The sequence below is a fragment of the Eretmochelys imbricata genome, chromosome 13, assembly GCF_965152235.1.
Source record: "Eretmochelys imbricata isolate rEreImb1 chromosome 13, rEreImb1.hap1, whole genome shotgun sequence".
Taxonomy (NCBI): Eukaryota; Metazoa; Chordata; order Testudines; family Cheloniidae; genus Eretmochelys; species Eretmochelys imbricata.
The window spans coordinates 4,224,768-4,237,496 of NC_135584.1; the positions used below are offsets into that span (position 1 = coordinate 4,224,768).

The following is a 12,729-nucleotide window of genomic DNA, read 5'->3' on the forward strand; positions in this document are numbered from 1 at the left end:
ATGACTACATCTTCTGTTTCTTCAGATACAGAACAGAAATATTTATTTAATACTTCTGCCTTTTCTGCATTATGATTGATAATTCTACCATTTTCATCTAGTAATAGATAAATAAAATTTTTAGGATTCTTTTTATTCCTAATATACTTTAAAAATTCCTTCTTATTGTCCTTAACTCTGCCGGCCATAGATTTTGCCTTGTGTCCCTTTGCTTCCCTTATCAATTTTCTACAATTCCTAGTTTCTTATTTATATTCATTGCTATCAACTTACCCTTTCTTCCATTTATTATATATTATTTTTATAGCAGTCTTCACTTTCCCTCTAAACCAGGCTGGCTTTTTTAATCGATATGGTTTTCTTTCTCAGTTGTGGTTTTTTGGGCTCGCAAAGTGTTCTTAAACAATTCCCAGTTATCAGTCACATTTTTCTGATTAAATTCTTCCTGCCAGCTGATGTGGCTTATAATTATTTTCATTTTTGTGAAATTGGCCCTTTAAAAGCACCATGTGTGTGTGAGTGATATATACATATATATATCACTGGTCTGGACTTTATTCTGTTTGCACATTATAAATGTTATCAAGTTGTGATAACTTGTACTTAAGTTACTAATTTTTAGCTCTGTGATCAGTTACTCTTTATCTGTCAAGACGAGATCTAATATAGAATTCTCCCCTTGCTGGATGCAACACTTTTTGAGTTAGGAAATTGTCATCTATAATATTTAGAGGTTCCAAGGATGACTAGTTACTGTAACTGCTTGTGTATATGTGACCTGGCACTGTGTATTGGGCAGACTTCTGAGTGCTCACAAAGATCTTAGATGTTTTGATCATATTGGATTCTCTATGTCATTTGGTTTCCTGTTAAGATGCCCAGTACCTTTTGGACACAGGCCCCTGTACGTTAGAATGTATATTATCTTGGGACTTCATTAATTAATGGATCTTGTCTCCCTTTCTTTCCCTTCCTATTCCTTCTGCTGATTTAGCACCAGCCTCGTTTCTACGCCTTCACATAATTTTGCCACTGTTAGTGTGAGAGCCTTTTCTGCAGTTCTTTCTGGGAAGACCCTCTACTTTGTTGACTCTAATTCATTTCAAATCTCAGATGAGAAATTCCATTTTCTCCCTTGCCGATGTCTCCTTATTTCTCTCTTCCTCTTTAACTATCATTTAGCTCTATGAAATGCTTTGGGATGCCTTTGGCTGCATTCAGTAGAAACAGATAGTGCTTATGGATATATTTGAGAACCTTGGTTAAAATGTGGCACTGTAGAAGTGCAAAACATTGTATAATTGTATAATAGTATATTATAATTGTATAATAGTGCTTTGCATTTTCAAGGTGCTGTGCATACATATGAATCCTCACAATACCCTTGTTAAATAGGTAAATATTATTTTTAATACTTGCAATAAAATGAATTAGTTATTATTTAGGAGTAAGATGTAGTTTTGGCTTGAGAGGAAGGATGATGGTGCAGTTCACATACTGGACTAGGATTTAAGAGAACTGAGTTCAATCACAATTCCCTATGTGGCCTTGGGCAAGTCACCTAATTTCTCTGTGTCACAGCTCCCCATCTGTAAAAAGGGGATAATACAACTTCCTTTGTCTGTCTTGTCTATTTAGACTGTAAACTCTTTGGGGCAGGGACTGTCTTTTACTATGTGTATGTACAGTGCCTAGCACAACAAGTCCCTGGTTGTGATTGGGGCTACTTCCATTCAAATACTAAGAAAGAACTAGATTGGTAGTCAGGGGATTTGGATCCTATTCCAGGTGTACTACTGACCACTGTGGTCTTAGTAAGCCATTTTGTCTAATAATTCCATGGTCGATGATGAAATCAATGCAGAGCATTTCTAAAGCCAGTTCTGCCTATGGCTGACTTTGTCACTGCCTGTGGAATGCAAGTGGCATTCGATTTCACACCAAGAACAGTGTTTATCGTGCCGTTGTGTTGAACACTCTTCTATATGGCTGTGAAACACAGACGCTCTAAAACAACGATAGCACTTTCACGTGCGCTGTCTGTGTTTCATCTGTAACATCAAGTGGTCGGACAGGATACCAAACATCAAAGTCCTGGACCAGTGCTGCATGACCAGCATTGAATTCCTAACCATACAGGTGCAACATGGCTAGACTGATTATCTTGTACATATGGATGATGCAAGCCTCCTCAAAGCCATATTTTATCAACAGTTGAAAATGGAGAGGCCAATGAAAATGAAAATAAGGACACTCTTCAAAGCTCCCCTAAAAGCTGGCCAACTTGACCCGAACACATGGGAAGCTACTGCTGCCGATAGATCAGGACGGCAGCAGACCTGCTGGCCTGCGGTTAAAGCCATCGAGAACAACAGAACAGAAAAAGCCAAAGAGACGTGTGAGTGAAGAAACCAGTGGTAAAAACATGGCCACGTCTGCCTGACGTGTGGACGCATCTGCAGATCCCTCATTGGTTTACATTCACACAAGAAGACACACTGGAACAAACTGACTCTCATATGTGTACTTCAATGGGAGGCTCCAACAATACGCCAGTTAAACCTGCTTTATCTCATTTTACCCATCTATAAAAGGAGTAATATTTATCTCACAAGGATGCTATGAGAGTTCGGGCTTGTCTACTGTAAGGCCTGGTCTACACCACAGGGTTAAGTTGATGTAAGGCAGCTTATGTCAACCTAACTCTGTAAGCGTCAACACTAAAATATAGATCCCACTAACGTAACTTGCTCACTACATCCACTCAATAACTCCACCTTCATGAGAGGCATAGTGCTGAGGTCAATGTAGTCAGGTTGATGCGGTGTCTGTGTAGACGCTGCGTTGATTACTGACTGTTGCTGCCTTTCAGAAGTTGGCCCCAGTGTTAAATTTGTAATGAAAGAGATGCCGGGGCTTAACCAATTGTTTTACTTTCATAATTGATGTGGCAAGCCCTGGCACAAATTGAGCGCTGGCTGTCCCACACTGACAGTTAAATAGGTGCAAGTGCTCCTGGTGAGGGCACGCACCGCCGACACAAGGAATGTAGTGTGGACATGCAAAAGCGATTCAACTACCGTGGTGGCTGAATGTCGAAATAACGTACGTCAATTTAGTGTAGACTTGCCCTTAGTGAAGATGCTACCTACACCAATGAGAGAGCTTCGCCCATTGGCGTAGATACTCCAACTCCCCGAGAAGCCCTCCTGTCTACATAACGCTGTGTACACTGGGGGCTAGGTTGGTATGAAGTGTAAAAATATAATGAGGAAGGCCAAAAAAGAATTTAAAGAACAGCTAGCCAAAGACTCAAAAAGTAATAGCAAAAAAACTTTTAAGTACATCAGAAGCAGGAAGCCTGCTAAACAAACAGTGGGACCATTGGACAATCGAGATGCTAACGGAGCACTCAAGGACAATAAAGCCATTGCAGAGAAACTAAACTAATTCTTTGACTCAGTCTTCATGGCTGAGGATGTGAGGGATAGTCCAAAACCTGAGCCATTCTTTTTAGGTGACAAATCTGAGGAACTGTCCCAGATTGAGGTGTCATTAGAGGAGGTTTTGGAACAAACTGATAAACTAAACAGTAATAAGTCACCAGGACCAGATGGTATCCACCCAAAAGTTCTGAAGGAACTCAAATGTGAAATTTTAGAACTACTAACTGTAATCTGCTTCTGTACCAAATGACTGGACGATAGCTAATGTGATGCCAATTTTTAAAAAGGGCTCCAGAGGTGATCCCGGCAATTTCAGGCTGGTAAGCCTGACTTCAGTACCAGGCAAACTGGTTGAAACTATAGTAAAGAACAAATTTGTCAGACATATAGATGAACATTATTTGCTGGGGAAGAGTCAATATGGTTTTTGAAAAGGGAAATCATACCTCACCAATCTACTAGAATTCTTTGAGGGGGGCAATAAGCATGTGGACAATGGGGATCCAGTAGATATAGTATACTTAGATTTTCAGAAAGCCTTTAATAAGGTCCCTCACCAAAGGCTCTTAAGCAAAGTAAGCAGTCATGGGATAAGAGGGAAGGTCCTCTTATGGACTGGTAACTGGTTAAAAGATAGGAAACAAAGGGTAGGAATAGTCAGTTTTCAGAATGGAAGGAGGTAAATAGTGGTGTCCCCCAGGGGTCTGTAATGGGACCAGTCCTATTCAACATATTCATAAATGATCTGGAAAAAGGGGCAAACAGTGAGGTGGCAGAATTTGCAGATGATACAAAACTACTCAAGATAGTTAAGTCCCAGACAGACTGCGAAGAGCTACAAAGGATCCCTCAAAACTGGGAGACTGGGCAACAAAATGGCAGATGAAATTCAATGTTGATAAATGCAATGTAATGCACATTGGAAAACATAAACCCAACTATACATATAAAATGATGGGGTCTAAATTAGCTGTTACCCCTCAAGAAAGAGATCTTGGAGTCATTGTGGATAGTTCTCTGATAACATCCACTCAATGTGCAGTGGCAGTCAAAAAAGGGAACAGAATGTTGGGAATCATTAAGAAAGGGATAGATAATAAGACAGAAAATATATTGCCGCTATATAAATCCATGATACGCCCACATCTTGAGTACTGCGTGCACAGGTGTCTGCCCTATCTCAAAAAACATATTTGAATTGGAAAAGGTTCAGAAAAGGGCAACAAAAATTATTAGAGGTATGGAATGGCTTCCGTATGAGGAGAGATTAATAAGACTTGGACTTTTCAGCTTGGAAAAGAGACGACTAAGGTGGGATATGATTGAAGTCTATAAAATCATGCCTGGTGTGGAGAAAGTAAATAAGGAAGTGTTATTTACTCCTTCTCATAACACAAGAACTAGGAGTCACCAAATGAAATTAATAGACAGCAGGTTTAAAACAAGCAAAAGGAAGTATTTTTTCACACAACGCACCATCAGTCTGTGGAACTCTTTGCCAGAGGATGTTGTGAAGGCCAAGACTATAACAGGATTCAAAAAAGTATTAGATAAGTTTGTGGAGGATAGGTCCATCAATGGCTATTAGCCAGGCTGGGCAGGGATGGTGTCCCTAGCCTCTGTCTGCCAGGAGCTACCAGGATCATTTAGAATCATAGAATATCAGAGTTGGAAGGGACCTCAGGAGATCATCTAGTCCAACCCCTGCTCAAAGCAGGACCAATCCCCAATTTTTTCCCCAGATCCCTAAATGGCCCCCTCAAGGATTGAACTCACAACCCTGGGTTTAGCAGGCCAATGCTCAAACCACTGAGCTATCCCTCCCCCCAATTTGATGATTACCGGTTCTGTTCATTCCCTCTGGGGCACCTGGCATTGGCCACTGTCAGAAGACAGGATACTGGGCTAGATGGACCTTATACTAACATAAGTTGGTAGTGTAGACCAAGCCCCAGGCTCTGATCCAGCAATCAGATCTTCTAGAGTGGATTCCTGCACCCTTGGGGAAACCATTAACTTAAGGGGGGCTCCACACATCTGCAGAGGTCTGTGCTTGCACACCTGGTAGCATGAGAAGGTCTTTCCCATATATGTTTGCAAAGTATCATTAACATACGGTGGTGAACGTAACAGCCATACTGGGTCAGTCCAAAGGTCCATCTAGCCCGGTATCTTATCTTCTGACAGTGGCTAATGCCAGGTGCCCCAGAGGGAATGAACAGAACAGATAGTCACCCATCCCTGCCCATCCTGGCTCATAGCCATTGATAGACCTACCCTCCATGAATTTATCTAGCACTTTTTTGAACCCTGTTCTAGTCTTGGCCTTCACAACATCCTCTGGCAAAGAGTTCCACAGGTTGACTCTGCATTGTATGAAGAAATACTGCCTTTTGTTTTAAACAAGCCTGGTGATGTGGGAGTGGGTGAGCCGGGCACCAGGACTGACTGGAAGATGGAAAAAGTTGATATTTTTTTTTAAAGTTGGAACTAACGAGATACATAGAAGACTTCATATGACAAAGACTTTGTATAGTGTATACCTTGCCCACGTCAGTATCTGCTTTTGACTTTTAAGATATTAATCTCTTCAGATCAGGTAGCTTGGACTCTAAACAAATAATAAACATTGATAAGTATTTTGAGATGCTCAGACAGTGGGTGCTTGAGTTGTGAAAAGTACTGTTACTGGCTTAATCATTTCCCCAAACAGCTTTTGTGAGCCTATTAATGGTCAGTAAAGACAGGCCCCAGCTACGAAGTACAGAATCCCAACTAAAGGCTGGATCTTAATTCAACTTCCCCAAAGTTCAGAGCCAGGGGGTTCGGTTGGGGTTAGGGTGACCAGATGTCCTGATTTTATAGGGACAGTCCTGATTTTTGGGTCTTTTTCTTATATAGGCTCCTATTACCCCCCACCCCCTGCCCCGATTTTTCACATTTGCTGTCTGGTCGCCCTAGTTGGGGTCCATCTCCAAGTGGTTACATTTAGGAAAAACCCACAACACATGCAGCTTTTAACTGATGAACCACTTTCGCTCCTTGGAGGCTTTGCTTTCTCGCCTCACCCCAAAGCGTCAAGGCGAAAGGGCTCCTTCGCTCCCCACCCAAGCCCCTGAAGATGGCCGCTAAACCCAGCAGCAAACCCCGGCTCCCTCCCCAACCCCAATCTCCCTCCCTGTCTGAAATCAAAGTCAAGCAGCAGCCGGGCTGGGGAGGGAGGCGGGGCGAATGGAACGCCCCCACGCTAATTGGCAACACGGCGGGGCCAATGGGCGTGCGAGCCGGCTCCGGGCCCGGGCCCATATTCCATTTCGGAATGTTGATACAGCGAGCGGGCCAATGGCGAAGGGCGGGGAGTGGAGAATGGTTCCCCGGCTCGCACGAGCCGCGAGAGGGGGAGAGCGCGGGCTGGGGGCGTGGTCGGCGGGTGCAGAGACCGGGGGAGCTCGGTGTGGAGGGAGCGACCCGAAGCCACCGGCCGGGCTCCAGCCTCCGCCCGCACGGCGCCCCCCACCTCCCCCTCGCCGGGAGGGGGCTCGGTCCCTCTCGCAGGGGCCATGGATCCCAAGCGCCTCCCCAAGAGAGCTGCCCCGGACAGCAGGATCTGCTCCCCTCCGCCCGGCTTAACAGCGGCCGGGCCCTGCTGCCCCGACTGCAGCCCCCCGTCGGCTGCCCACCGCCACGGGCTGTACTGCGGGGTGATCCAGGCGTGCAAAGCCCCGTCCTCCGCGGCCAGCAACGCCGTCTACACGGTGCTGGTGGAAGATGCCCTGCTGCGGCGGCGGCGGCGGAAAAGTAGCGAGGACGCGTCGGTGGCCAACGGGCTCGAGGGGAAGAGCCCTGGCAAGGGCCGGGTGAAGCATTTGCAGAAGGTACGGGAGGCCCGACCCTCCCCCGGCGCCCGCAAAGGGGGAGCGGGGCTGAGCGCGGCACCGGTGGGGTGGGTGTGTCCCGTGGCCTGGTACGGCTGCCTCCGGGGCTTGCATGTGCGCGGAGGCAGCTGCCTGTTGGGGGTGTCGCGCCTCGATAAGTGTGGCGCTCCCCCTAGAAGGCTGGTTGCCTGGGCCGGGGGGCTCCTCTGGGGGGGGTGCATGGGGCAGCTGGGGCGGAGGGAGGGGAGTTCATGGGGGGGGGTGCATGGGGCGGAGGGAGTTCTCCGAGGGGGGTTGCACGGAGGGACGTGTCGCTCCCCGCTGGGGGTGCGAGTCTGCTGAAGGCGCCGTTGTAATTTTTTTTTGGGGTGGGTCAGCGGGGGTTCGTGACAGCTCGGTCCTGCCCGGGCTTGCCAAGCCTCTTTCTTTCCCGCCCGCCGCGGAGGCCGGGCCGGTGCGGCGCGATCGCGGGGGCGGGGGGCGGCCGCCGGCTCCGCGGTGCCGGGAAAGTTTCCCTCGCTAAAGATGGCGCCGCTCGGTAGAAGTGGCCGTGCGGAAAGTTTAGAGGGAAGCGGGCCTGGGCCGAGCGGGGCCGGCCCCCCACCCCCTAGCGCCGGCCCGCCCGCCCGGCGCTGCTGGAATGCACGGGCCATCAATCACCCCGCGCGCGGACAGCCAGCCCCGGGGGCGGGGCCGGGGGAGGGGGCTGCCGGGCCCCGGGCTAGGGGGTGGGGGCTGCATGGCCCGGGGCGGAGGGAGGGAAAGCGCTGGCTCCGGGGGGTGGGGCGTAGATCATGGGGGGAGGAGGGATCTTCCAGCCTCTGTGGGATCCGCCCCAGCCTCCCGGGGCTCTGTGCGGATCCGTCCCGCCGCCCCGCCAGTTCTGTGCAGATCCCTCTCTGTGAGCTAGCCCCAGGACCTGGCAGATCTGCATGGATCCTGCAGGCGGGGGAGACTGGCCGGAGCAGGGTCGCTTGCTTTGAGACCAGATCTAGTAAATGCCACGGGTATGTTTACACTCAGGCTGCTGCTGCGGCACCGCCGTCGTGCTTCAGTGTAGGCGCTCGCTGTGGAGGTGGGACGGGTTTTCCCCCGGGGCTGTAGTTAATCCACCTCCCTGAGAGGCCGTAGCCAGGTCCCTGGAAGAGTCTTACTGTCCACCTACATGAGGGTTAGGTTGGCTTAACGGCATACCTCAGGGGTGTGAATTTTCACACCCCGGAGAGCCGTAGCTATGCAGATGTAAGTTCCCTGCTGTAAGAAGAAGATGATTCTAACCACTTGTACTTTCCGCCAGCTGCAGGCTTTTCTGGTTCTTATATGTTCGTGCACAGGCTGCTCAGAGCGTAAGCCAAGCTCAGAGTGGAGCAGGAGGGGGAGATACTAATCACCACAAACTCCTCTGCACTTCTGATACTGTAGCAAGAGCAGCTTTCCTATTAACTTCTAGGATTTTTGTAAAAAGACTAAGAGCTTACTCGATGGGGTGTCTACCCCCCCATCCCAAACAAGTACACTTGTTTTAATCAAGTGTGGGGATAGCTACTGTTAGAGGCTCAATTTCCCCACCCACCTGTTTTTGGTGTTTTTTGTTTTTTTTTTTTTCCAAGAGTAATGTTGCTGTTTCTTGATGAGGCTTTTTAGTGGACTTCTTTAGGCCTAGAGTACAGTACGGCAACAGTTGCTGTATGTGGTAGGTAATTCATTTTAGGAGTTGCATAAGAATGACCAGTCTGGGTCAGACCAATATTGGGTCCATCTAACCCAGTGTCCTGACTTCCCTCAGTGGCCCGTGCCAGATGCTTCAGAACAGGGCAGTTGTCGAGTGTTCCATCCCCTGTCCAGTCTCCGCTTCTGGCTGTCAGGCTTGGGGATACCCAGTGCATGGAGTTGCGTCCCGGACCATCCTGGCTATTAGCCCCACCAATGGACCTATCCTCCATGAACTTACCTAATTCATTTTTTAACCCAATTATACTTTTGGCCTTCACAACATCCCCTGGGAACAAGTTCCACAGGTTGGCTGTGTGTTGTGTGAAGAAATACTTTTGTTTGTTTTTTTTAAACCTGCTGCTTATTAATTTCATTGGATTAACCCTGTTTCTTGTTGTTTACTCTTTCACATAACACACTTTGCTATTCACTTTCTCCATGCCATTCATGATTTTATAGACCTCTATCCTATCCCCCTTTAGGCGTCTCTTTTAGTCTTTTAAACCTTTCCTCGTATGGAAACTGTTCCATACCCCTAATTTTTTTGTTGCTCTTCTCTGCACATTTTCCAATTATAATAATTTTTTGAGACTACTGCAACCAGAATTGTACACAGTATTCAAGGGGTCGGCATACCATGGATTTATCTGGTGGCTTTGATATTTTCTGTGTTACTATCTATCTTTCCTAATGGTTCCTAGCATTCTGTTAGCTTCATTGACTGCTGCTGCATTTTAACTCGATATTTGCAGAGAACTATCCGCAATAACACCAAGACCTGTTTCTTGAGTGGAAAAACATAATGCCAACTATACATACAGAATGATGGGGTCTATATTACTTGTTGCCAATGTGCATTACTGTTTCTATCTACATTGAATTTTATCTACCATTTTCTTGCCTAGTGACCCAGTTTTGTGAAATCCCTTTATAACTCTTCTTAGTCAGCTTTGGATCTAATTATCCTGAGTAATTTTGTTTAGTCTGCAAAGGTTTCCACCCCACTTTTTGAAAAAGACCAGTTCCAGTAACAATGGCTATTAAAGCATAGTACTACCTAATACGTTTGACCTCTTAAATTGGTAACTCCTTATTCACACCACAGTCACTGTTTAAAATTGGCCTGATTCCTGTGCTCGTTTGTTTAGGAAGAGGGGGAGCAAATGCAGGGGGTTTTTTGGTTTTTTTGGTCTCCGAAGGCCTGTAACAGAATGGTTTGGGCAGAAAGGTGCATGTTACAGAGGTGGGGCGCAAGTGGATATTAAACTGCAGTGGGACACTGAAAGGTGTCAGGACAGAAATTTCGTGTTTTCTGTTTGTTTTAAACCAGACACGACTAGATATGCTGCTATTGCCCTATTGTAACACTAGTAATAAGTAAACAAAACATCAATCGTGAGTAGAATCAAGAAAGGTATTTTCAGTGTTTTGTGACACTGTTCCTGTTTAAAAGGATCACTGACAATACCTGTCTCTGCGCAACTGGACTCCATTTTCTGTCTATCTGGTCTTATCAAAGAGAGATGCAGACGACATGCACAGCTGGCTTTAGTTGGGTTCTGTGTGGCTGGAAGGGGCCTTGATCAGCTCTGACCTCTCCAGAAGATGGCACTGCAGTCAGTGGGAAGTGATAGTTCTTGGCAGTGAGAGAACACTTTAATGATTGGTAGCTTGCATTCTCAGAGCATTGGTTGCTCAATAACTACCCCTCCCAAATCCTCACTGGGTACTTAAGTCGTCCCCGGCTCTCCACGCTGCCAGCCTGAGTGGCTAGGCAAAAAGGATGGGTGGGAACTGAATGTGAAAGGTCATCTTTAAAACCGTCCTAGTGTAGACGGAGCCTCTGAGTTACCCTGGTAGGGTTAGGAGTGGGGTAAGCTTGGCTCTCAGGGCCACATCTGAGGAGTAAGCAGATGCGTTCTGTTCTGTTTAGCTTCCTTTCTGGCGGGGTTAGCTGTTTGTAGTCAAGCCGCTGTGGAGTAGTCTGTGCAGATGGAGTTCAGCCATAGGTTTCAAACCCTCCCTCCTGGAGGAGTGTGCCATGGCGAGTCTGCTTCCTCTCGCTGTGGCCAAACTTTGCAACCATTACCCAGGGCAATGTGTGGGAGCCATCCCATTGAAGTCATTTGGACTGCTCCTGAGTGGAAGTGCTGCTTGGTGTAAGTAAGTGTCGCACAGTTGGGTGGAGGGGGGGTGGGGCCCATCACAGAAAACTGCAACAGAAAAATGAAGGGGTTTTGCGGACGTTTGCCATCGGCTCTCGCACAAGCGGGAGGGGTGACTTGAGCTGCCTTGATTCACACCTGCTGTGTTTGTGTAAGAAAACTTGATGGGCCTGGGAGCCTTGCTGCTGCCCTGTTTGCGGAAGCCAGACCTGGCTGATTCTCTGCAGACATGGAGGCCTGATGGTGAGATATGAAAGAGCCAGCAAAGTCCCTCTCCAGATGGGGGTTATGCAGCAGGTAATCCAACATGTGCAAAAAAATCACTTGTGGTGGGTTTTGGGTTTTTTTTGTATGTTATAGGCCAAATCTAACCCTGGAGTGAGGTATTGGCTTGGTGGCCCTGGGGACCAAAGTCTTTTAGTTATATGCAGAACAGCAGGAGAGCCAACTCTTCACACCCCCCACTGCTCCTTAGTTTGGATGGGGTGTCTGTGTACGAAATGTGTGTCTGTCCCTTGGAGGGAGGGAGTTTGCAGTTGAGGGAAGGGGCTATTTGAAGCAGTTGCCTTTTCAGAAAGGGGGAAAATGGGGTCCAGCTGTTGCTAATGAAGCGCCTTTGTTTACTGCAGAACCGACTGTGGGGTCCCTGACTTGCAGACTAACCTGGCTTCTCTTTAAACCCTAACGTGCTCTGCTTTGAAACTGCATTCATCCTCCAAGGTTTGACTCAAGTTCTCAGCCTGCCAGGGCTCCCGTGAGAGGAGCACCAGAGTGCTCTCTGCTCAGGGGTGACTCTGGATGCAGGCGTCAAAGCTTGCTAGGGCTGATTCAGGGTGTCTCTGGGATGACTAGGGTTATGCTGCATTGGACCCCTAAATCTTATAACCCCGCTGCACGCCCTGACGCCCGTGATGAGAGCTCTGTCCCTGTGTCATGTCTTGCAGAACTGTAATGGCAATGTGCTGCTCGAAGAAGCTGAGCCGAGGGGCCTGACGGACGCTCTGGTGCTGAATGGCAGGAAGGTGGATGAGCGGCAGGGCCTGCCTGCCGTGACCCACAGCCAGCTGGAGGGATCAAACAAGGAGGCAGCGCTGCGACTCATCAGCGTGGGGCCGGAGCAGCGCCCCCCCCTGCATTCGGCCTACATCCCAGTGCCCAGGCAGAGGTAGGAGCTTTGCTGCTGGGTTGGGGAGGGGTTGCGCGGGGGGGGAGGGGGGGCGCTAGAAGGTGAGTAACTTGGTGTCTCCCAGCCTCATGCAGGGGATGAGTGCAAGTCCTACTGCCCCCTATCAGAGTAAGGGCTGGGCAAGGTGTACCCTTGGGCTTTGGGGCAGTCAGGGCTGCCCTGGAGGAGCTGCTAGCGAGTGAGGGGGAGCTGCTCCTTCCCCTCGTGCTATGCCCAGCCCAGCCTGCAGGGAGCTCTGCCCTCTCCTGACCTTCCAGGGGCTGCTTGTGCCTCAAGCAACAAGGGACTGAGTCGCTCTCTAATTCTCTGCTTGATCACTGAGAGCATCCATCTTCGTGTGATGC

At 48.2% G+C, this 12,729-nt stretch overlaps 1 protein-coding gene across 6 annotated transcripts in view; it reads left to right on the forward strand.

The window, feature by feature from the left end:
- Nucleotides 1-6,809: 6,809 nt before the first annotated feature.
- SLC2A4RG (SLC2A4 regulator) overlaps nucleotides 6,810-12,729 on the forward strand; it is a 42,906-nt gene continuing 36,986 nt past the window's right edge. For 2 of the 6 annotated variants that reach the window (XM_077831640.1, XM_077831643.1), the window contains exons 1-2: nucleotides 6,813-7,321; nucleotides 12,144-12,364. In XM_077831640.1, the coding sequence (XP_077687766.1) occupies nucleotides 7,007-7,321; nucleotides 12,144-12,364 (536 nt within the window). In that variant the 5' untranslated portion in view covers nucleotides 6,813-7,006. Of the gene's footprint in view, nucleotides 7,322-8,196; nucleotides 8,329-12,143; nucleotides 12,365-12,729 lie in introns of those variants that run through there. The other 4 variants (XM_077831642.1, XM_077831644.1, XM_077831641.1 and 1 more) reach the window with 3 other exon arrangements.